Here is a 22662-nt window from a genome sequence, read left to right as displayed (position 1 = left end):
TTGTGTTGCTCAGAGAGGATTAAAATAAATAGTCCCTGCTCTGGCGGGGCGAAGGCAGGAGCAGCGCCGTTGCAAAAGCAGCCCGCGTGTGCATCCGTCGGCTCCGGGCTTTGCTGTGCACGAGGTGCCTGCCGTGGGAGCGCTGCCCGCCCCAGCCGTGCTGCGAGGGAGCCCAGGTTGCTTTCAGGTGTGAACTGGAGCTCCCTGTTTATTTATCTACCTAAAAATGTCATCTGAACCAGGAGCTGTGTTGCCTCCAGCCCCAGCTGGTTTCCCCCTGATGCTCCGGCCCCCCAAGCCCTGGCTGCTAGAAGGGGCCGCTCGACCAGGGCTGGGTCGCAGATGCTCGTCCCATCCCGGCAATTCAGCTTTCTCCCCCGTTGGGGACCCTCTGGGCACGAAGGCAAATGCGAACAGTTGGGGTTATGTGTGCTGGAGAAGTGTGCGTCCTTCCCCTCCCAGCAGCTTTCCTTGGGGGAGCTGAATGCAGCGAAAGCCCCGTTCCAGCTCTTTCCCCGGCTGGATAACAGGCCTCGGCCCCTTCCAGGGGATGGCAGGCTGTGGTTGTGTCCCCGGACCAGTTCGCTGCCAGTGCGTTCTCTGGCAGCGAACTGGTCCAGCAGTCAGTGGTACCAGCCCAGTGAAGATTTTCGGGTGCCAATGGATACCATGCAGGTCTGAAAATCAAGTCCTCAGGCAGGGTTCCCTGAGTTTGAGGATGCTTCTAAAACTGAACTGGTTTTACAGAGATCCGTGGGTGAGGCTGGGCCTTTCCCCATCCCTCCTGCCCCACGTGCCAGGCTCCCCTGCCGCTGGATGCCCACAGCGTGCAGTGAACTCGGTGCTTAGAGCTACCCCCGGTAGCTGTAAGGCCTCACGGCAGGCTGCAGCACGTACGGCCGGGAAGGGTTAACACAGAATGTGTGCTGCACAGTTGGATATTTATTTTTCCAAGCATGCGTCTGCTTTAAGCATTATAATTTTTCTCTACAGTTACATTTGCAGTTGTGTTTGCTTTTTATTTCAGCAAATACTTGGTTCCTGACCTGAGCTGGGGCAAGGAGCACTGGGCGAGGGAAAGGCTTTTCTCCCCATCGCCCACAAATTTTGCCTTTGGCGTGTCCTTCTTCCCCAAGGGCACCTGGAGGGCTGCTTGTGTTGAGCCTCAGAGAAAAATTGAGTCTCCTTTCTGTATTTTGGAGCTGGAGGGCATCTGTGCCAGGCAAGGTCTCCTGCTGGCAGTCACCACCTCTCCACCCCAAGGGACGTGTGGCCCCGAGCTGGGTGCAGCCCCCCACCGCGGGCTCCTGAAGCCTTGCAGACCTGGGAGCCGAGCTCAGACTCTTCTCCCCGTTGAATTTGGCCTTGCCCTGTTGTTTTTCTGCCTGCTGCGCTACACGCTGGTTGCTGGCGCCGAGGCACCCCGGCACTCGCCCGCCTCTGGGACGCTCTGACGTGGTGGATGCTGCTCGGGCCAGCTCTGCTCCGATGGGGAAGCGGCGGCTGTGCGAGCGGAGGCCAAGCTGCCCCGGTCCAGAGCCACCCCAGCCCCACCGAGCCGACCGGTGGCGGCTACAGCCCGGTCACAGCTGGCAGCGCGAGCACATGGAGCCTGCTCCCGGGGATCAGATCGGGGGCTCCCCTGCGGGACAGCACGGCATCATGACAAGCCCCAGCCTGAGCCCCCCGGGTGCCCCAGCCCAGCACCCTGCTCCGGCACCGGCTTCTGCTTTTGGCACCTTGGGTGCATTCCTGGGGATGAGCCACGGGACAGGAAGGGGCTTCCCCGCTACACTCAGCTAAGAAACTTTCGGCACAGGCTGCTGCCCGAGCGTGGAAGGTCCCATTTTGTGCCGCGTCCCTGGGACAGCTCAGCCTGGTGACTCACAGCGTGGGAGAGGCGAGAGGTGAAAGTGCAGCCCTCGGGGTCCCCAGGGACAACAGGGGAGACAGGTTGCACGAGGCTCCTTCTTGTGAACTCACGGGCGTGCAAAGCCTGCGTGACAGCATCTTCCCGGGCGCGCGGGGAGCGTGTGCCCCTGGGAGGGTGCGCAGGTGGGCACAGGGGTGTCCTGTCGCTGCTCCGAAATAGCTCCGTGGGTGTAATGGCCAGTTGTAATTGCAGCCTCGGAGGCAGGTCTCCGAGCGGCAGTTAGCCCTGGCTCCACTCTTACTGCTTCCATTTTTAGTTGTTTGAGTCCACCCCCGAGCAGTAAATTGCAGTGTGCTGGGGCCGCGGGGACGGTGCCCGACAGGAGCCGGAGACCCACCCTGCTCGAGCTGCCATCTTCCCGAGCAAACGGTTTCCTGTTGGGATTTATATAAAAGCCGTATAAAAACGGAGAAGAGCCATGCCGATGTTTGCACAGGTAGGAGTGCTCTCCCCGCTTCCTTGCCGAGCGGGCGCAGAGGAGCCCCGGGGGGCAGGGGCAGGTGCCGTGGGGCTCCGGGGCTCCCTTTTCCCCTGGGAAGGAGGGAAGGGCCCGTGCTGCCCCTTCCCTTGAGCATCCACTCCTCTGAACACCAGGATTTCCTAGGGTGCTGCTGAGCCTGTCCGGGGGAGCAGGCAGGATGCTTGGTTTGACCCCCGTGCGCAGGATGCGTCCCCGTCCTTGCACGTCTGCCTTCTAGCAAAGCCGTAGCTGCTGCCACCTCCCGTTCTGCCCCGGGGAGCCGAGCGTCGGTCGTGCGCTCCCTCTGGATCTTGGCTCGCGTCCCTGCCTCCCTCTCCCTCCCAGTGACTCTCCCAGATGCGGGGCAGCTCTTTGCTGCCGAGTGATCCGTACGCCATGGAAATATGCTGCTGTCGAGCCCCTGAATCAGCTGGAAGGCGCCCGCTCCGAGGTGTATCTGGAGAAGGGCTTTGCTGTGTGCCGAGCCAGCACTGACTCATTTTTCAGGAACTGCTGCTTCTGGAGGCTCTGCGCTCCCCTCCCTCCATCCCTCCCTCCCCTCGGCACGGGGCCGGCTCGGGAGGCCCACGCAGACGCTCCGCATTAGGGCATGTTCCGGGGAGCATGTGCTGTCAATAAACAAAACCACTTAGAGACAGAAAATAATTTCCAGAAATACCGAAGACTTTTTTTTTTTTTTCCATGAAGAATTCCACCTCCCCCTTCCAAACCCTGATAAATTGTTAACATTCAATAACTATTTTAAAGCGCGCTGCCTGGCGCCTGGTAGCGCTGGCGCTTGGAGATAACGCCAGTGTTTGCTGGGTGCCACTTTTCCCTGCCCGACTGCTTGTGTCAATACTTTGGGTCCCAAACGCTCCTGTGCCGGCCAGAGCAGTTGGGGCAGGGAGGAGGCAGCAGGAGCCCCCAAACCTGCACCCCAGCTGGGTTTCCTTGGGCTGCAGAGGCCGTTCAGGGGGGTCTGAGCCCCCCCGGGGAAGTACCCGCTGTGAAACGGGAGCCCTTTGGGGCTGGCACTGGCGGCTGCTCAGCCCGTCCCCGGGGAAAAGCCGGTGCTTCGGGCAAGAGGAGCGAAGGATCTCGCTCCCTCGCTGGAACAGGAGAGGTGGTGGCCGGAGCTCCGACGAACCGAGTGCGTGGGGAGGATGAGTAGCGGCTTATTACTCACTACGATTATTACTCACTGTTTTTAACAGCGCATGCTTTAGACAGACGCCTTACGGCAAAAGGAAGCGCTTGTTCACGCGGCAGGTTGGGAACGGCTTGGCACGGGGCTTTAGGGGGCACGGGTCGGTCGGGAAAGGGGTGAGCTCAGGATACTCAGCAAGGGCTACGGGGCATGGAGGTACGGCTGTGCCCCGGGGAGGAGCCTGGAGGAGGGTTTCGGGACTGGTATCATCCTGTCCACACCCTGGTCCTCGCAATTCTCCCGGAGCATCCGCTGCCAGCGGCACCCTGGCCAGACCAGCACGGCCGTGCTCGGGTTGTGCAATTAACTGGGCAGGGATCTCTTCGGCAAAGCCCGGTGGGACAATTAACGACTGCCAGTGTCAGGACCTCCATCCCAGGCTTCTGCGGAGTCGCAGATGTGTCGCGGGGGTGGAGCACGGGGGTTTGCTCGCATCCACGCTGCTGGGAAGAGTTGGCCAGGGGCGGCTGGGCTCGGGCTTTGGCTCCAGCATCCCCCTCAAATGTGTTTTGGCAGAGCTCCATGCTCCTAGCGTGGCGGGAAGGAGGGACGGTCAGAGGGAAGGAGGGATGAGGGCCGTGGAGGGCACATCCCCGGGGCACCCTGAGCCGGGATCGGGCTCCGCTGGGTCTTCCTGTGCCAGAACCCAGCTCTGATGCCTCCCTGCGCGGAGCGGTCCCCTGGCAGGGGAAGGGGACGGCGACCTGAGAGAACGGGTGGGCTGGAGAGCCCGGCGTGAGAGCTGGCAGGGACGAGAGCGAATTGCAGTATTGGCTGTGGAAGCCGGGGGATTTCTCCCCAAACGGCCGCTCCGAAAACAGCTGTCGGTGGAAAGAGATCCGCTGCATGTGGGAGCGAGGCGCCGGCTAACCCCTTCAGCTCCGGGAAGGCGTTTCCGTAGGGGGTGGTTGCGTGCATGCCCTATAGATCCTATAGGGGATGGAGGGAGCTGGGGTTTGCAGCAGGATCTGCTTCGCCAGGGGTGCACGGCGACGTGGACAACGTCAGATTTTGGTCTGGATACGTGGGATTTGCCGCAGCGGAGCCTTGGGTCAGCCGCGGTGGAGCAAGGTGCTGCTGGTCCTGGAGCGCCCGGGAGCCCTGGGCTGGGTCCCGGCGCTGCCTGGAGCGTTTGGGGCAGAAGATGTGGAAACAAGGGAGAGAGGCCGGAGGGCGTTTGCCTGCGGGTGTGCTCTGTTGGGCCCTTTCAGAGCCCAACAGAAACACCTCTGCTGTCCCACAGAACTTGTCAAGATTTTGAGATTATTTTTCATCTGAGCAAAGTTAGAGAAAACAAAGATATTTCTGGGAGCTGCTGCACCGTGATGACTCAGCTTGGGCCAAGGGGTTTTTTGTTTCAAAAATTTTGTGGCATTTTGATCTGTATGGGAGTTTGTCTTTTCAGCACAAACTAAGAGGAGAGCAGAAATCTCCCTTTCTTTAACGGGCATTTGAAAATTTCTCCCACCGTTCTGGGAGATTTTGCTGCATTCAATTCTGCTTCGCCAGCAGTTTTACTCTCGACACATCAGCGCTTTTATGCAGGAAAACATAACCCTGCCAGTCAGCGCTGGGTCGCTGCAGGTTGTGGAGGGGTCCGCGGGGACCTGCCACCACGAGTCTGGGGACATCTCGCTGTCGGGGCTGGATGCTCGAAGAGCATCGCCTGCGATGGCGAGCACGTCCCGCCCGCGGGGCTGTGCTGCGCACAGAGGGGGCTGGCGGTGGGATGTGGGGGTGCCTCTCGCCCTGACTCTGCTTTCCTCGTTCGCAGCTCGGAGGGGCTGACGGCCCGGCGGAGACCCCCCCCGCGCCCGCCCGGGGCCAGCCCGGGGTCCCCATGGAGTGGGAGTTGCGGAGCCCAGTCGCCGAGCAGTAGCCGCAGCAGTGGGATGTTTACCTGGCGGTGCCTCATCCTTTGGGCTGTGCTGGTCACAGCCGCGCTCTCAGCTGCCAGGCCGGCCCCCACCCTGCCCGACCAAGGTAAGACGAGCAAACCGCCGCGGCCGCGCCGGGGAGCGCCCGGCTCCCTCGTCCTTTGCATTTCTCCTCGGGTGATAAGATAGCTGGTCTCCCTTGCGGAAGAGGCAGAGGCTGGCGCGAGGTCCAGCCCCGGGGGCTGCGGCGGCGGCACGGGCACGTCCCTCGGCGGCAGCACGGTGCTGTGCGGCCGCCCGGGAGCCTGGGAGCTGCCGGCTGGTGCCAGTGGGGACGTGGCGCGTGTTGTCTGCTGAGAGCAATTTGCGTGGGCACAGAAAGTGCGTGCACGGTTCCAGCATTGCCCGTGGACGTTTTAAACCTGGAGGGAAATCGTGGCAAAACCCGACGTTGTTGGTTTGGAGAAGGATACGAAGCCCTGGGGGCTGTCTCCCCGGCGGGGGGGGTGGTCATTGCGTGTCACGGCACTTGCTTCCCTGCGAGGATTTGCAGCCCGAGACCTGTGTGAAGCTTTCTGCTACCCCTGCTTGACCCTGGGGTGATCCTGGGCTCAGCAGGTGGGGACGAGGATTTGGGTGCAGGGTGCCGGTGCAGGCTTTGCCAGCAGGCAGTGCGTGGGATGAACGCACCCTGCGGAGACCCCCCGGGATGCTCCAGCGTTGCTCCCGGCTGGGGAATGCCCGTGGGGCTGGGTTCAAAGCCGGGGCTGGCTCAGGAGGTTCCTGCAGCCCTGATCTCTGCACCGCTGCGAGGCATCGCTGGGGCTGGAGAGCAGAGCCCCAGACGAGGGCATCCCCCTCGCTTTTCATCACTGCTTTCCCCTAAAAGCCTTGCAAGGGCTTGTGGCCCGCGACGCGCGGGCCTGGGGGTTTGCTCCTGCCGCAGCCCGGCAAAGCTCCGGGGCCCGGTGGCACCCCGAGGGGCAGCGGATGGGCTGCGTGGGTCACCTGGCCCTGGAGACCGCTGGCCCCGGCAGAACGTGCCGCTCTAGCATTTCAAAGCCTTGGCCTTCCCCTCGGTGAGGCAGAGAATAAACAGACCAGGCAGCGCCGCGCAGGACTTCTGACTTACTGCCTTTTGGTTTTAATTACCCAAGAATGTCTGGTCTGTGGGGTACTGCTTTTCTTTTTAAGGCTCTCTCCCCCTTCCCTCTTCCTCCCACCAAAACCCCGAGAGGCTGACTGCTGGTGCTGCCGGCGTGGGCACGGTGCTGCGTGGCACCCCGGTGAACAGCCATGCTCCCCGTGCCTGCGGTCCCTTCACAGCTCAGGGCTTGGGACAGCGCGGGAGCTGGCACCAGCGAGCAAACCGTGCTGCGGCTGGGGTCCCTGCGCCGGCCCCGGTGGGGACGACCGGGTGATCCCGGCTGGAAGCATGCCACGATGCTGTGGCTGGCGGGCCGGGGCTGGTGCCTCTGGTCTGAGCAGCAGGTGCCCTGGTCGCAGATACATCCCATGAGATAGCTGGAGCCGTGCGTGGTCCCTGGGGAGCTGCAGGCTCCAGAGAGGAGCCCGGGCAGAGCATCGCTCACGGGGACCATCTCCGAGATTTTTCCATTGGCATGCGTACTCCCCGCTTCCGTAAATAACACGGTTGACAGCGGTATGTTTTTCTCAGGAGATTGCTCTTCCTGGAAGAGGTTTCCTGATGGCGTTTGGGGTAAAGACGGCTCTCGTGCTGCCGGGAGAACGGTGCTGGCAGCCCCGGCCCCGGCTATCGCGAGGGGAAAGCTGTCGGGGTGTTGAGGCTGAGGGCTAATTTGAGCAAAGGTGGGTTTTGGGGTGCTTAAGGAGCCCTGCAGCCCCCGGAGGGTTTGGGGAGTGCTGTCAGGCGGCGGCAGCGGAGGAGAGGCTGGAGAGGAGGGAGCTGGTTCCCCGCCAGCCTCATGCCAGGGCTAACAATAACCTCTGGAAACATTTCCCGACAGGGTTCTCACCAGGACGGCCCAATTAGTGCCACAGCAGGAGCCCGGCTGGGGCAGAGTCCGTCCCTTGGCTCCGGAGCTGGCTGGTGGGAACAAAATGTTCCCAGCAGGACGTGCGGGATGGGAAGAGCCAGTCCCGGGCCAGGACCTGGGGCCGTGCCGCCGGCACCTTGCAGGTCACCTGCCAGGGTGGGCTCCGGGTCCAGCCCCGGGGGAGTTTGGGGTCCCGCGGGGTGTGCGTGGGGGCTCGGCTCCCGTCCGTTGGGCATCGTGTCCCCGGGCCAGGCTCGCTGTCCTTCTGACACATTGCCGCTGGCTCACGGGCATCGTCCGTGCCGGCCGGGGAGCAGCAGTGGCCGCACTCAGGTCCCCTCTGCGGTGGAGGCAGCAGCTTTCCCAGACTTTGTTCTGGATGTTTATGGGGTTTCAGTTTACTCCCGGTTCTGAGGCAGCTAAGCTCCCTTCTCGGGGAGCGAGTAATCCCCCGCGCCCGGCCAGCAGCCCCTGCCTCGCTGCAGAGGAGGATTTTCGATTCCTGGCCCGCCTCTCCTCGTGGCGTGGGGAGGGGGCTTGGGAACTCTGCCTTTGTCAGGGGCTCGCTCCTGTTACTCAAAAATCTGCAGCAAATAAAATATTAATGGGCACTTACTGCATTTTATAGTTACCTAAATTTGGAGGTGGTAAAAACCCCCTAGTTAAGGGGAAAAGCCAAGAAATTTCCATGAGCAACCTCCATCGCCCTCCCTCACAAAGCCAGTCTTTGTCTTCAGGTTAAATAGAAACCTGCAGAAAATTGCCGAGGGGATTTTTCCCCCCCCCCCCTCTCCTTGTCTGCTATTGTCCTCGCTGCTGTTCAGGCATTTCCACCGCTCGGGGTCTGCCTCATCCCTGCCCGGGGGTGCTGGGGGTGCAAAGCAGCTGAGCAGGTTTTTGTGGGGAGCCAGGCACTGCTGTGTCCCGGGGCGGGGAGGGGGTCCTGCCTTGGGCAGCTCGTGTTGGGGCACGCTGAGCCCCGCCGGCCGCCCTGGTGCAGCGGATACTTTCCCAGGGGATGCATCTGCCCTCCGGATCGGGGGGGGGGGGGGTGTTTGGTAGAGGAGACCGGGGCTGCAGCCCCCCGCCAGAGGCTCCGGGCCCCCGTTGGGGCGGGGGGCTGCCCCATTTCCCGGTGCCGCCGTCCGCCCAGCTGGCCGCAGGCTTAACCTCCCCCCAGCCCCATCTGCGGGGCCAGCGGGGGCCCTGGCTCCCGGGGAGCGGGGCTTTGTTGTGCCCAGCTTGTCCGGGGGGTCTTGATCCGGACCCAACAGGAGCCAAATGTCCGGGGCTGGGAGAGTGCTCAGCCCGGGCAGCTTTGGGGACTCTGTGAGCATGGGGCTGGGCTGTCTCCGCTGCCGCCGCTCCCCAAAACTCGCTCAGTGCTGGCAGGGACATTGCACGTCAGCCCGGGGGCTGTAATCTGTGCCCCGACTCCCAGCAGCAGAGAAGTTTGGGGCTATTTGGCACAGCTGTAGCCTGGGACATGCTGTCACCAGCCACAGCATCCCCCGCGATGGCACAGCGAGGGTCCTTGGCTTGTCCCCACTGCTCCCCGGGTGGACTGCTGGCCCTCAGCTTTGTCCCCCCCTCCCCATTTCCCTGCTGTCCACCACCTCCCCACCCTTGTTATTGCACCTCTCGGTGTCTCCCCACCCCTTGTCCCAGGGGATCAGGTTTGGAGCAGCCAACTGGAGCCCTACGAGCAGCTTAGAGATCCCCTGCCAAGCCGTGAAGCCTCCTGCGCTTTTGCTGTTGATGGCAGCAGCCCAGGATCGTTCCCAGACCTCGGGGGGGCCCAGCACCCCCCACCCGCGCCTCCGAGCCCTCCTCTCCCCCAGACCCCGATTGCTGCAGCCGCTCTGTCCCCAGCTCCCCGGGGCATCGCTGTGTCCTCTGAGGCATCACGCTGCTGGCCTTCCCCTCCCAGCCTGTCGAGCAGGCATTGTTCCCTGCCTCCCGCCTTTCCACTCGGATGCTGTCACTCCGGCCCTTAATTGAGGAGGAAAAAAAGAAATATGAGTCTTTGGGAAAAGCAGCAGCGCTCTGCCGGAGCCTGGGCTGCAGAGCTGCCCCACGGCGAGCGGAGCTACGCCAGGGGTTGCAAGGGGGTGTCCGTGTGTCTGGGGGCTGGCTGGCTGTCGAGCCCCCCCATGTGCAGCAGCCCGGGGCTGCTCAGGAGAGATGTGGGGAGAGGAACGCAAATTCTGGCTGCGCCGGCAGTGAGCCGGGGCCCAGGCAAAGCCAGCAGTTACTGCAAAACGCCATAGGTACGAGTGCAGATTGGGGTGTTCGCTTGTGCCCCCCAGGATGGGCAGGACCCCCGGCTGTCCCACGCCTGCGGGGAGCCGATGGGTGAGTGTCTGTGCCCCGGGCTGCTGCCCCCGAGGGCTCCTCTCTGCTGCAGAGCTCTGAGCGTGGCCAGGGGTGTCCCGGGGGGCAAAAGGATGGATTTATTCTGACAGCTTTGCAAACTACCAACACGCCTGTTAATTAAGTGCTGCTTCATTTGACGTGCAGGCTAGGAAGAGCAGGAGTGCCTGGAGCAGTACATAAATCCCCCTCTCCCTGCCGGAGGAAGCATCCGGGGACCAGAGGGTGAGAAGCAGCCCACTGCCTCCCGGGCTGGCTTGCTCAGGAGGAGCCGGTGGTGCCTTGAGCCCCCCAGGGAAGAGCTGGTGGTGCCGAGAGCCCCCCAGGGAAGAGCCAGTGGTGCTTTCAGTCCCCCCAGGGAAGAGCCGTGGGTGCCTTGAGCCCCCCAGGGAAGAGCCGTGGGTGCCTTGAGCCCCCCAAGGAGGAGCCGTGGGTGCCTTGAGCCCCCCAGGAAGAGCCATGGGTGCCTTGAGCCCCTGCTGCTTGCCTGCTGGCCTCTCCCTGCTGCAGCCCTTCCCCGGGGAAGGGGAGCCAGGGGTGTGCGTCGCCCCGGGAGCAGCCGGGGTGCAGGGATGCTGCTGGGAGCATCCCCCCCTCGGAGCATCCCCCCCTCGGGGCATCCCCGGGCTGTTGGGGGGGCAGCAGGGCGAGGAGCTTTTTAAATAAGAAAGAAGCCAATCCCTGCGTCCCGGTAAGCGCTTCCTGTTGGGATTAGCGGGGCTGCCGGACATGTGTGTGCTTTTTCTTCAGGAAATACCTTCGGAAAGCCCTGCTGGGGTCTCCAGGGCAACCGGCGGCCGCGGCCCCGCGCCCCCCGCCCGCATTGTCCCCGCGCCGCTTTGTTGGCCGCTTTATTGCCATCGCCATCGCCGGCACAGCCCACGGCTCCCGCCGCTCTGGGGAGCTGCACGCCGGGCTCCTCCGCCGTGTGCGTGCACGGGCCCGGGGGTCACGGGCTGCACGGAGAGTGGGGGGTGAAGGTTGATCTGTGCCGCTCCTCTCCCCGGGGCTGCTGCTCTGTGTCCCTGTCCCCTGCCATCCCCGTCGGGGGCCAGCCCTGGGGGAGCCGGTGACAGTTATATGCACTTGGTGACACTCTCCATCTGGCCAGCGCTCGCCAGGCTTGGCTCCGCTTTCGGTTCCATTTCAAAGCTGGAATAAAGTAATAAAACCACCGTGGGCTGCTCTGGCCCTCGGAGCATGCATCTACTTTTGGGCTCGTTTGAAAGCGGAGGCACAGTCTGCCAGGGCTGGAGTTGCCCCTCGCCTCGCCCAGGGCCACGGGCTGTAAGCACTCCTGTCCCCGCTGCACCGGGGTGGGACGGGGCTCTGCCCTGCGGGATCCAGACTGGGAAGCTGGTGCTCCCTCCCTGGCCTTGAAGAGTTTAAGTTAAAAAGGGAACAGCAGATAGTTTAGATGTGCCAGATCTAATGCGTGTTTTGCTGCTTTCTCCAGGCAGGCGAGCAGCAGGCACTGCTGGTATTTTGTTTGCTCTCCTCCTCCCCATCGCCCTGTTTTGCTCAAAGGGAGCTGTAAACACCCCTGCAGCCACGCAGCTCCCGGCCGGTGCCGCCGCCGCAGCCCGGCTCTGCTGCGGCCTGGCCAGGGAGAGGGATCCCACCCGCCCCGGGGATTGCCCAGCGCCGACCGACCTTTGTGCGATGCTGGGAGCATCCAGACCCTCACCGTGCAGCGCGAGGGCAGGCAGGGCCCGGGGAGGAGAGCCAAGAGTTTGTCTGGCTGATTAAACTTTTGCTAACGTGGCCTGCTCGGGGCTCGCTCGCGCCCCGGTGGGAGCAGCCGGCTGGGCTGGCGGCTCTGCAGAGGGGCTGCACCTGGTGCCTTGGTTTAGGTTACAGAAAAGCAGAACATGAGAAAGAGACGTTTCGGGCTGATGGAGTCCAGCGATCAAACGGGCTCACCCTAATTAACGTACGCGGAGGGCACGCCGGTAACACGGCCCACGCCGCCGGCTGCTCCCAGGCAAGGGGCGGCACGGGACCGCACCGCTCCTGGTGCACCGGCTGCAATCCCTGGTCTTACAGAGAGGCTGCATTTCCAAGGGGACTTCTGTGCATCGGCTGCCGCGCGAGCCGGGCTGCCCCAGTGCCGGCAGGGCCGTCCCGGCGGCCATGGCACTGTCTGCCTGCCAGGGCCGCCCCGCAGCAGCATCGGCCAAGCCCCCGCGCTGGCCCGGCCCCGCTCCCGCCCGCAGGGTGAGCTAACCTGGACATGCTCATTAGCCTGTGAATTCGTTTTCAGGCCGTTCCCACCATGCCGTGTTTTCCGCCTTATCCCTGAGTGCCAGAGATGTGCTTTGGGTTACCAAAGGGCAGGATCCTGCCTTGCCCTCTGCCTCCCCTCTCCCGTCCATCACACTCGACGCCTGCCCGGTCATGCTGTTAATGCAAAACAGCCTGACTCGGAGGGGCTGGGGGAGGGGGCCGCTGCCTTTGAAAGGCAACGTGGCCACACGCCGGCGGACCCCCGGCCCCTGCCTGCCCGGGCTCCTCGGCGCAGCCGAGCCCACGATTCGGTGGCCTGAAGGAGCGGTGGCACTTGCCCCGGGTGCCGGGGACCTGGGCAATGCTGTGCCTATGGGAAGGGACCTGCCTGAGCCTTGGGACGCTGCCTCCCCGAGCCCTGGCATCGTACTGGGGTGGCTTGAAGTCTTCCCTCCCTCCAAAGACCTTTTTCTACCCCCAGGCCACCTCCTCCCCGGTCTGCAGGTCCAGCTGAGAGGTGTTTGCGGAGCATGGGGCTGGCAGGACCTTCCCTCCCTGCGCCAGCACAGGCAGGTTTTCCTGCAGACCCCTCTGGGCGAGCTGATGGGCAGGAGCCCGTGGCGGTCCCTGAAGCAGGCTGGGTGAGGAGGTGACCTGTACGAGCTCTTGGAGCACAGCGGTGTTTTGCTGGCTGGAGCTGATCCTGGCCCCGCATCGGTTCAGCTGCACCGTGGCGGGACCCCGCAGCAGCACCCACCGTGCCTCGGCACTGCGGCCGTGGGACGCCGGACCTGCGCGTGGCTCCTCGTGTGCCAGCGTGTGGGTGGCCGGGGACAGGTGACAGGGACATCAGGGGACGTTTGTGGGCGGTGGGGGTCCTCGGCAGCTCCAGCCACCTTCTGCGGGTTGTTCTGTTCGATAAGGAATAAGTTTGTCGGTGCGTGGGGAGGGGCAGACCTGAGCGCGGGGGGGTGGAGGGAGCGAGATAAGGGCAGATATGGCTGTGGGTGCAGCTCCGCGTTTCGTGTTGGTTTGGGATTTCGCGGCTGTTTATCGCTCGCTGACCTTGCTCTGTTTGAGAAGGGAATCGGGACGGACAGGGGGACGTTGTGTTACCGTGTCCCGTGGTGTTCAGACAGACGGCGACGGGACATCACTGCTGCATTGTGTGCGTTGGAAGATGCCTGTGACTAATCACTTGAAACACAAATCAGAGCTACTAGAAGTGCCCGTCCTGCGAGACTGCGAGAGAAAACCAGGGGGAAAACAGGATTGCAAAAGCAAGACCCTTCCCCCACCACCTAAGGGACTCCCACCAGTCTTCACCTTCCACGTTAAAATGCTTTGTAACCTCTTACTGATGGATCTGCAGCCCTGGCTTTTGGTCTTCTAGCAGCTGAGGAAAGTGAATTCTTCTCCAGCACACTGTTTTCCTTCAAGTGCTAAGCAAAAGAAAAAGGAGAAACTCTCGAGCTGCTCGTAGATGTTTTCCCCATGAAGCTTCTCATCAGTACGAGGAGAAGAAAAGTGGCCAGAACGCGAAGCGCAGATCACGATGCGGTAAAGGAGAGTTTCTGGAGAGCTGAGCTTTCGTTCCTGGCAGCACGGAGCCGCTGGTGGGTCCCGGGAGGAGCGGTGCCTTGCTGACGGCCCCGGCCCTGCGCTGCTTGCTGCCAGCCTGCGCTCCCTGCCTGCGCTGGCTTGGCTCGGGGATGTTTGACCAGGAGGGTTCAGTGCAGGCAGAGACCCTGTGCTGGCTTTCGGCAGCGGATGGGCGCAGGACGAGCTGCTCCGCGGCTGCTCGGGGGTGCGTGCAGAGGCGGGGAAGAGGTTGTGCCTGTCTGGCTCGGTGGGCACCAAGAGGTGAGGGTGATACCATGTGTTAGTCCTGCGGTGAGACAGCCCCTCCGACGCGCGCTCGGATGCCGTGGGCATTCGTAATTAGCTGCTCTTTTGCAAATTGCCGCGCTCCTCGCCGGGGGCTGCGTGGGTCCCAAGGGAGAGCTGCGGCTTTGCTCTTGCCCCCGCGGGCAGGGGCTGCGTGCCCGCCGAGCACCTTGGTCCTCGGGGGCCCAGCCCTCGAGCTGCGGATCAGCTGAAGGTTGAACGTTTCCAGACCGTTTCTGCTGGGCTGCCTGCACGGGATTTGTTGGGATTTTCCAGCCCCCGCTCTGGACCCCTCCGATACAGAGCAGTTGCACTGCGGAGACCTTCGGCCGTGCCCCCGCGGCACCATCGGCTCTCGCCCTCGGCCCTCCCGAAGCTGCCCTGCCGCCGGCCCAGAGGTGCAGCGGAAACGCGGTGCTTCCTTCCAGGACGCTGCCGAGCAGCGCTGGCCTCCGAGAGCAGCAGTGCCGTGGGCCCCTTCGTGCTGCTTCCGCAGCAGCGCTCGGACCCGGAGCCGGGCGTGCCAGCCCGTGGTGCTCGTTCCTGGGGTGATGCTCACGCTGCATCTGCCCCGCGCCGTCACAGGGAGCCTCAGCGCCCGCAGAGCTGCGACAGCCTGGACCCTTCCTCGAGCCACGACATTTGAAGAGACGGTTTGAAACCCAGTCGTCTGCACCAAGCCCAGGAGCGGGAGAGCCACTCGCACACCACTACAGAGGGTGGAGGGCAGCGCTTGAGGACGGAGCCGTGCCTGCACTGCCAGGGCCAGGAGAGACAAGATCACGTAGCAGCGGGATGGAGAGAAAGGATCTTTGTGCTGCTCACACAAATGTCGCATCGGGAAGCAGCTGCAGCTCTCCCTGCCCGGGGTCGCTGCGAACAGGAATGCCGTGGCCGGCACCTGTTTTGCCGGAGCTCCCCTGGGCTGACCTTTCCCAGCGATGCCGCTCTCGCAGACCCTCGCTCCCCTGCCTGCTGTCCTGGCGCAGCCCCCTCCTTCCCCTGGCCTTCCTGCCCCTGCCTTGGAGCTCTCTAACCGGGGCGAGGCACGGGGACCCTGGTCCGCTTCGCTGGCTGCCCGCTCGTGGCGGTGGGGATCCCGGGACCCCTGCGCAGTGGCAGAGCCAAGCAGGGATTTGGGATGCTCCTGGGAGAGGCCGGATGCTGCCCAAGCAACCGGCACTGCCTGGGATGTCTCAAGTTGCCCGTTTCTCCCCCATTTCAAAGCCCCTGCTGTGGCGCGCTCCCTCTGGGCCGAGCAGTGCGCTTAGTAAGAGCCCGAGGGGTGCATGGGTGCTTTCGAACTCCCCGGGCACTGAGCGGGTCCTGCCGCAGGGGTGAAGTGCTTGGTGCTGCTTGGGGTGCTCGCAGCCTCTGCCTCCGCCTCCCCTCCGCTCTGCAGCCGTCCCCGCCGCCGGCTCCCCTCCCCGGGCTCCCGGGCAGCTGGTCCTCGCTGCCACCGCGGGAGCATCCCAGCAGCGCATGTTGCCTCATTAACACCGAGCCGCGGCAGCAGCAGCATGGTTTCCTTTGGTCTCTATTTCTTTTCTCCTTTTTTTTTTTTTTTTTTTCTTCTTCTCTCTCCTAACTCCTCCAGTTCTGCCCAAAGCAAAAATCGAAGTGGAGTCCTACTCGGCCCACCCCGGTGACCTCCTCCAGCTGCGCTGCCGGCTGAGGGATGACGTCCAGAGCATCAACTGGGTGCGCGACGGCGTCCAGCTGGCCGAGAACAACCGGACGCGCATTACCGGGGAGGAGGTAGAGGTCAGGGACGCGGTGCCCGAGGACTCAGGGCTCTATGCCTGCATGACCAACAGCCCCTCGGGAAGCGAGACCACCTACTTCTCCGTGAACGTCTCAGGTTCGTAGTGGCCCCAGGCACGCAGGGAAGGGGCAGCCCCGGGGCCGGGCTGCGGAGCAAGGAGCAGGCTGTCTCTGCACGCCTTTGCATGCTCGCTGGCACGTGCGCCGGCCACGCGCGGATCTGTCCGGCTGCGCGGTGAGTTCGGGGCGGACCTGCGAATCGGGGGTGCCCAGAGGAGTTACGGGTGCGGTGCAGCGACTTCCCGCCTGCTGCGGTGCAGGGGGAAGCAGCCGGAGGTTGTCGCCTGTTTGTCTGCATGGGGCTGGGGGGGCTGCGGGGCTGCCCGCAGGAGTGGGCGTCAGCCGAAGTCCGTGTTGGCGTTGACGGGGTGTGAGGCTGGAGAAGACCAAATGCTCGAGGTCGGGAGGTGCCTGCTGAGGCTTGGGGCATCTCTGTGCCCGCAGGGTCTCGGCTGCCGCCCCAGAGGGGTTGGTGGCACCAGGCACGGGGCAAGGAGCTGTGCTCGGACACACGGCGTGGAGCTCTGAAATCACCTCGGGGCAAATTGCTCCATGGTGTCCACGGGCTGCGAGCACCGGGACGGCAGGCACTGTCAGCCCTGGCTGTGCTGGAGGGCACGCACAGCATTCACCCGCCATCCCCGCGCCTCCCCACCGTGCGTCAGCGCTACCCTGCCCTGCCCGCCCCGCTGGGCACAGTCCCGTGCCACCAGCCCACGATGCTCCGGTCCCCGACTTCCACTCCGGAAGGTTCCATGCACGGATGTTCAGCCAGGCTGTCTCTTCTCTTGCAGACGCGCTCCCCTCAGCAGAGGATGACGACGATGAAGACGATTCCTCTTCGGAGGAGAAGGAGGCGGATAACACCAAGCCGAACCGTACGTGCGAGACGGGTTCGCCCCTGGTGCTGCCCTGGCCTTTCGAGGGGAGGTGGGCGAGGGGAAGCTGGGCACACTTGCAAGCATTGCCCAGGGACGGAGAGAGGCAGATGAGGGTGGGCAGGGGCTCACGCTCCAGCCCAGGGCACCCGGTGGTGAGGGCTTGTCGGGGAAGCAGGTCTGGGTGCACGCAGGCGAAGCAGCCTGGTCAGAGCTGGGGGACGTGCCGGCACGGCTACGCTGGGGTAACCGCTGCTGCAGCCATGCATGCTGAGCGTTCACCTCGCAAAGAAAGGGCCCCGCAGGGCTGCTGTGCCTCCCGGGCAACACCCCGTGTCCAGGAGCTCCCCTCCCTGCCAGCGCCAGGCTCGCCTGCCCGCACCTCTCTGGCTTCCCAGCTCAGCCCTGCTCTGGCATCCTCGGGGTTCAACCAGGAGCAAAATGCTGGCGCTCCCTGTGGCTGAAGCCCCGGCAGGTTTGGGTTTGGGGCTGGCGGTGGCTTTCGCCGGGTGCCCGCGCCGGCTGTGCTGAGCCCCCCGCTCTGCTCCCCAGAGGCCATCGCTCCCTACTGGACCTATCCCGAGAAGATGGAGAAGAAGCTCCATGCCGTCCCCGCCGCCAAAACGGTGAAATTCAAGTGTCCGTCGAGTGGGACGCCCAACCCCACGCTGCGCTGGCTGAAGAACGGCAAGGAGTTCAAACCCGACCACCGCATCGGGGGGTACAAGGTACCGGAGCCGGGGGGCCGGGGCGGTGCAGGGCAGCGCCCTGCGGAGGCAATGGGGAGGCAGCCCTGGCCCTGCCTGCGCGGATGCTGCGGGCAGCTGCTCCGGGCTCAATCCGGCCGGGTGCAGGCTCTGCGCACCTCAAGGGGCTGGGGCTGGAGGGCTCGCTCGGGGGCGGCGCGGGGAGGGGAAGGATCGGGAAGGGGCTCTGCAGCTTAAGAGGCACCGAGCCCCCTCTCCGCGCAGCCCCCGGCGGGGGCAGATGGGCCCCTCTGACATTCCTGTTGCAAAAGAGCCCTACGGCAGTGACCTGCTTCTGGGTCATGTTTGCACCAGCTCAACCTCTGGGGGAGGGGGCGGAGGACGAAGCCAGCCTGGCTTTGCCGGCTTCGCCTAATCCCCCCACCGAGGAGAGGGGGTCTTGGCGTCCCCGGCAGGCGCGGGGGCTCCTGGGGGTGGCTGGGCAGCCCTGGGGCTGCAGCGCCGGACGGGCCCCTCCGTGGCCCAGCGGTGGTCGGCAGGAGCCGTGCCGGCGGCCCGGGGGTACCGGCTTGGCGGGGAGGGTGCCCTGGCCCACGTACGGGGGCCGCATTCGCTCCCTGAGCTGGGCAGGGGGCTGCAGCGCTGCTTGCCCAGCACCCAGAGTGGGTCCAGGCTGCAGGTGCCCCCCCCCGGGCAGGACGGGGGCTTGGCTTTTCCCTTCTCACGGCTCCGGTCTCGCGGTGGGGTTGCTGCTGCCGCAGAAGAGCCCCAGCGGTGGGACCAGCATGCCAGGACACCCCAAGCTTCTCCCCTCCCCAAAGGAGAGAGCGGACCGCACTTCTCCAGCATCCGGGGCTGCCATCGCACTGGCGGCAGCTCCAGCCCCGGGACCTCCCGGGTGCCCCTACAAGGGAGCACAGTCCCCTTTTTTCATCTCTCTTAGATAGTTTTCTGGAGCGGGGCTGCAGCCTCTCCTGGGCCCATGCCCCTCGGCGGGTGTCTCCTGGGGCGGGACCCCCGAGCCAGCCCGGCTAGGTGCTGCAGGGCCACGGTTTTGGTCACTCGCTTGCCACTGAGTCATGCGCCGCGTTGCACGAATGGGATCGGGCCGTGGCCCTGCGTGCCACGGGCTCCAGCCAGGTGCCAGGGACGTGCAGCAGGAATGCGGCCACGTCACGGCTTTCGGCTCCGTGTAGCATGTCCTGGGGAGGGACGCAGGCTCACGGGCAGGGAGGAGAGGGGCTGCTGGCAGCGCCGTGGCTTCCCGGACGGTGACAGCGCGGTGCCCTGGATAGCTAATGGGGCTGAAACGCGGGACTGTGGAAATAACCAGTTTCCAGCTGGGAAGGAGGAATGCAGCCGCCCCGGCAGGGAGCAGGGCTCCGGGAGGTCCTGCCAGGAGGAGCTGCAGCCAGAGCCAGCAGCAGCAGGGGCTGGGCGAAGGAAAGCCGTCCCCGTGCCCCGTGGCCGGGAGGGACCTGGGGAGCGCTCACAGCCCAGCTGAGCCACCAGGACCCATCCCGGAGGAAACGTGCCCAGAGGAAAGCAGCACCCACGGAGGTGTCCCGGGTGCACGGTGTGAAATGCCCAGGCTGCACCCTGCCTGCTGACCGGCACGGTGCCCTCTCGCCGGCGGGGCTGGCCGTGGGGAGCAGTGCGGGTCTGAGCCCCAGGGCCAGCCGGGGGAAGCGGCTCTTCCCGGGCTGCGGCAGCGGGGGAACAATGCCGGTCTATTCCCTCGGCACGCCGGGGCCGCTGGAGAAGGGTGTCCCTGCGCGCCGGGCGAGCCCATCACGCTCGGCTCACAACATCTGCTTCTCGGCGCAGTTGGCTCCGTGGCGAGGCTGTCCTGGGACAGCTGGGAGCAATTACGGTCCCTCTGTAGGAAAGGGGAAAGGTGACCTCAAAGGAAGATTTATGTCCTGCCTGTACGGCGGGGGCCGGGGGGCTGAGCCAGCTCTGACGTGAACGGGAACAAGGGCTCGTGTGCTCCAGCCCGCCGGCGCTTCGCACGTAACGGGCTCTGTCGTCATCCCCGTGCCCCCAGGTCCGCTACGCAACCTGGAGCATCATCATGGACTCGGTGGTGCCGTCCGATAAGGGCAACTACACGTGCATCGTGGAGAACAAATACGGGAGCATCAACCACACCTACCAGCTGGATGTCGTGGGTGAGGAGCGCAGGGCTGGGAGGGTTTACCCTGGGTCCCCGTCCGCCCCTCCCTCCCCAAGCAGAAACGGGTGCTGCACCCTGCAAAGACGGGGATGGGGCACGCTCGCCGTCCCCGTGGCCGCCCGCCCCGGTGCGCACCTCTGCGGCACAGCGGGTCCGCGAGCAGGCGAGGCGGAAGGTTCACCTCAACCCGTTCTGGGGGTTTTTAATTGTGGTGGAAATAATTTCATAGACCAGACAGAAACTTTTTCTAATCGCCTTATTAGCCATAATTCCCAGCTGGGAAGGCTGGTCTGAGCAGTTCCACATGTGGAGCTGCTCTAAATGCCAGTAAATGAACCATTAAAAATGTGATTTAATTTGATTACACTGAGCAAACTGAAGGGAACAGTCAGCGAGGTGAACAAAGGGGTTTGTTAATGCTGACTCACCACAGTGGCAGCCGCTTTGTTAACGGCCGGGGCCCTCATTAGGTTTGTTTGACCTCTGACCCCCCCGAATAGGTACTGATGTCCCTGTCCCCGGGCCAGGATTTCACCTGTCCCTGTCCCCAGCCCCTCCTGGCTGCTCTCAGCCCACTGCGGGGGGGTCCCCGAGGAAGGGGACGCCGTGGCTCTGCCGGGTGCACCGGTGCCCACGCCAGCCGGGGTCCTCATGCACGGGGGGGCTGCAGGGTGCAGCCCTGCGCGAGGCGGGTGCTTCCCCACGCGCGAGCACCCCGAGCCCCGTTTTGAGGTGCCCTGTCTCCCCGGGTCCTGCAGAGCGGTCCCCGCACCGGCCCATCCTGCAGGCAGGGCTGCCTGCCAACAAGACGGTGGCCCTGGGCAGCAACGTGGAGTTTGTCTGCAAGGTCTACAGCGATCCCCAGCCCCACATCCAGTGGCTGAAGCACATCGAGGTGAACGGCAGCAAGATCGGCCCCGACAACCTGCCCTACGTGCAGATCCTGAAGGTAAAGCCGCACGCCGGGCTGCCCCAGCCCGCGTCCCCGCAGGCTCGCCCGTCCCGTGGGGCAGGAGCCGGGCAGCGGCAGCCGTGCGGGATGGTGGCCACGCTGCCTGGAGGGCGAGAGGAGCCGCCTGGGGCTGGGGACCACCGGCTGGCAGCCAAGTGGCCTCGAGGCAGCCGGAGCCCCAGAGCCATCACCAGCCTGCCCCGCTCCGCACCGGGGTGCCCCGGGCAAGCGCGGGGTGAGAGGTGGGCAGGGAGGGCTGCCCGGCTCCTCGGCCGCATACAGGCAGTGCGATCCTTTTGAAGCCCTAAAGGCACGCGCCGTGGGGCTGGGTGGGCTAGTCCAGGGAGCGAGCACGGCGCCGGAGGGGGGGAGCTGAGCCCTTGATCCGTCCCAGCGAGAGCAGCTCCCTCTGCGTGCCGGTGGTCCTGCTCACAGCGAGCAAACCGGCTGCTGTGCAAGCCCCCGGGGTGCACAGCCGTCCCCAGCCGTGCCCCTGGCCGGGTTGCAGGGGGGAGCAGGATCACAGCCCCGTGACTGTCTGCCCCTGCCTCCTGTGAACCCCCGTGTCCAGCCCCATCCCTCCCGCCCGGCAGCGGGTACCGGGGGGAAGCAGCCCCCACGCCGGCAGAGCCGGTGCCGATGCTCCGGGCGCTGCTGTTTCTGACCGTGTCAATGTGACTCCATGTTGTTGGTCTGTTCCAGCACTCGGGGATTAATAGCTCTGATGCGGAGGTGCTGACCCTGTATAATGTGACAGAGGCGGAGAGCGGGGAGTATGTTTGTAAGGTTTCCAATTATATTGGCGAGGCCAACCAGTCTGCGTGGCTCACTGTCACCAGACCTCTGGCAAAAGGTAATCGGAAGAACACCCGGCGGGGTGTTTCCTCGGACCGTCAGTCCCCAGCGGTGGAAAACAAAACTCTGGGCTCTCTTGTTTCTGCTGTGTTTCTGGTGCGACAAGCCATGGAAAAATACACAGCGGGGCCGGCTAGGTTTTGTGCTCTGTGTATGTGGCTGTCCCGATGTTTCTCCTGTGTGCTTCCCACCCCGTCACGCAGGCACTGGAGCGGTGTGCCAGGACTGCCCGGGTGCCTACCGGGTCCAGCACCACTGAGCCTGGGTCCCTGCGGGTGTTGCCACCGGGCCGGCCCGTGCCTTCGCACCCGGCCCAGGCGCCCCGTCTGCGCGCGGCTGGGGCCGACGCGGTGCCGCACCCCCCCTCTGTGCTGCCCTCCTGTCTCCGTCCTCCTGTCTCCGTCCTCGTCCCTCCCTGTGTCGTGCGAGTCAGCCAGCCGGCTCTGCCTGGGGTTTATTTTTCCATGTAGCCCATTGCCAGCATGCTCAGATGGGCAGGACGCTCAGTTTGGTGAAGGGTTTTTAACCGGCATCTCCTTAGGTCCGCCTGGATGAGTGGTCATCCTGAGGGTCTCTCTAGCAGGTCTGCAGTGGTCTCTGTCTGCTCCCCGGGGGTCTGGCAAATGAGACTGGGCTCTCCTTCCTCTCTAGCCTCCTTCCCAGAAGATCTCATGTCGTTTGCTTCTCCGTTTTTTGCTTCCATTTTTCCTTCTAGACGGCTGGCGTTAACACAACAGACAAAGAAATGGAAGTCCTTCACTTAAGGAATGTCTCATTTGAGGATGCTGGGGAGTATACTTGTTTGGCGGGTAATTCTATTGGGATCTCCCATCACTCTGCATGGTTGACAGTTCTCGAAGGTATATACTCCTCTTCCTCTCCCTTTCCTCCCTCCTTTCCAACGTATGCATTGCGGTCCGGGAGAGAGCGCTTCCTGGCCCCTGCCCACCCAGGGCTGCAGGGCTGCCCCCTGCAGCTGCAGCGAGACGGGGCGCGCACCCCCCGCTGCGTGCCCCCCTCCCGCCCCCCGACTGGGGTCTGCCCCCCGCTCTCTCCCTGGCCCAGGCGATGCATACCCGGGGGAACTTAACCAGGGGCCGCTCCGCCGGAGCGGGTCGGTCCCGTGCCCCGGGGCAAGGCCAGCGCTGCCCGCGCAGGGGGGCACAGAGCACCCGGGCGGCAGCGGGGTTCGGGGGGTGCTGGCAGCGCTGCCTGCCGGGGAGCTGGCCTTGCCCTGCGGCACAGGACCCGCGCCAGGACTGCGTGTCGCTTCTGCTGCGCTGCCG

General features: G+C 64.4%; 1 protein-coding gene across 9 annotated transcripts in view; it reads left to right on the top strand.

Moving 5' to 3' along the window:
- FGFR1 (fibroblast growth factor receptor 1) overlaps positions 1–22662 on the top strand; it is a 31078-nt gene that overhangs the window by 1733 nt on the left and 6683 nt on the right. For 5 of the 9 annotated variants that reach the window (XM_072846011.1, XM_072846008.1, XM_072846010.1 and 2 more), the window contains exons 2-8: positions 5378–5586; positions 15582–15845; positions 16603–16686; positions 17239–17414; positions 19441–19564; positions 20328–20518; positions 22092–22236. In XM_072846011.1, the coding sequence (XP_072702112.1) occupies positions 5496–5586; positions 15582–15845; positions 16603–16686; positions 17239–17414; positions 19441–19564; positions 20328–20518; positions 22092–22236 (1075 nt within the window). In that variant the 5' untranslated portion in view covers positions 5378–5495. Of the gene's footprint in view, positions 1–3647; positions 3666–5377; positions 5587–15581; positions 15846–16602; positions 16687–17238; positions 17415–19440; positions 19565–20327; positions 20519–22091; positions 22237–22662 lie in introns of those variants that run through there. The other 4 variants (XM_072846012.1, XM_072846013.1, XM_072846007.1 and 1 more) reach the window with 3 other exon arrangements.

This window comes from Ciconia boyciana, chromosome 25 (genome assembly GCF_034638445.1).
Source record: "Ciconia boyciana chromosome 25, ASM3463844v1, whole genome shotgun sequence".
Lineage (NCBI taxonomy): Eukaryota > Metazoa > Chordata > Aves > Ciconiiformes > Ciconiidae > Ciconia > Ciconia boyciana.
This window is presented reverse-complemented; position numbering and strand designations above follow the sequence as displayed.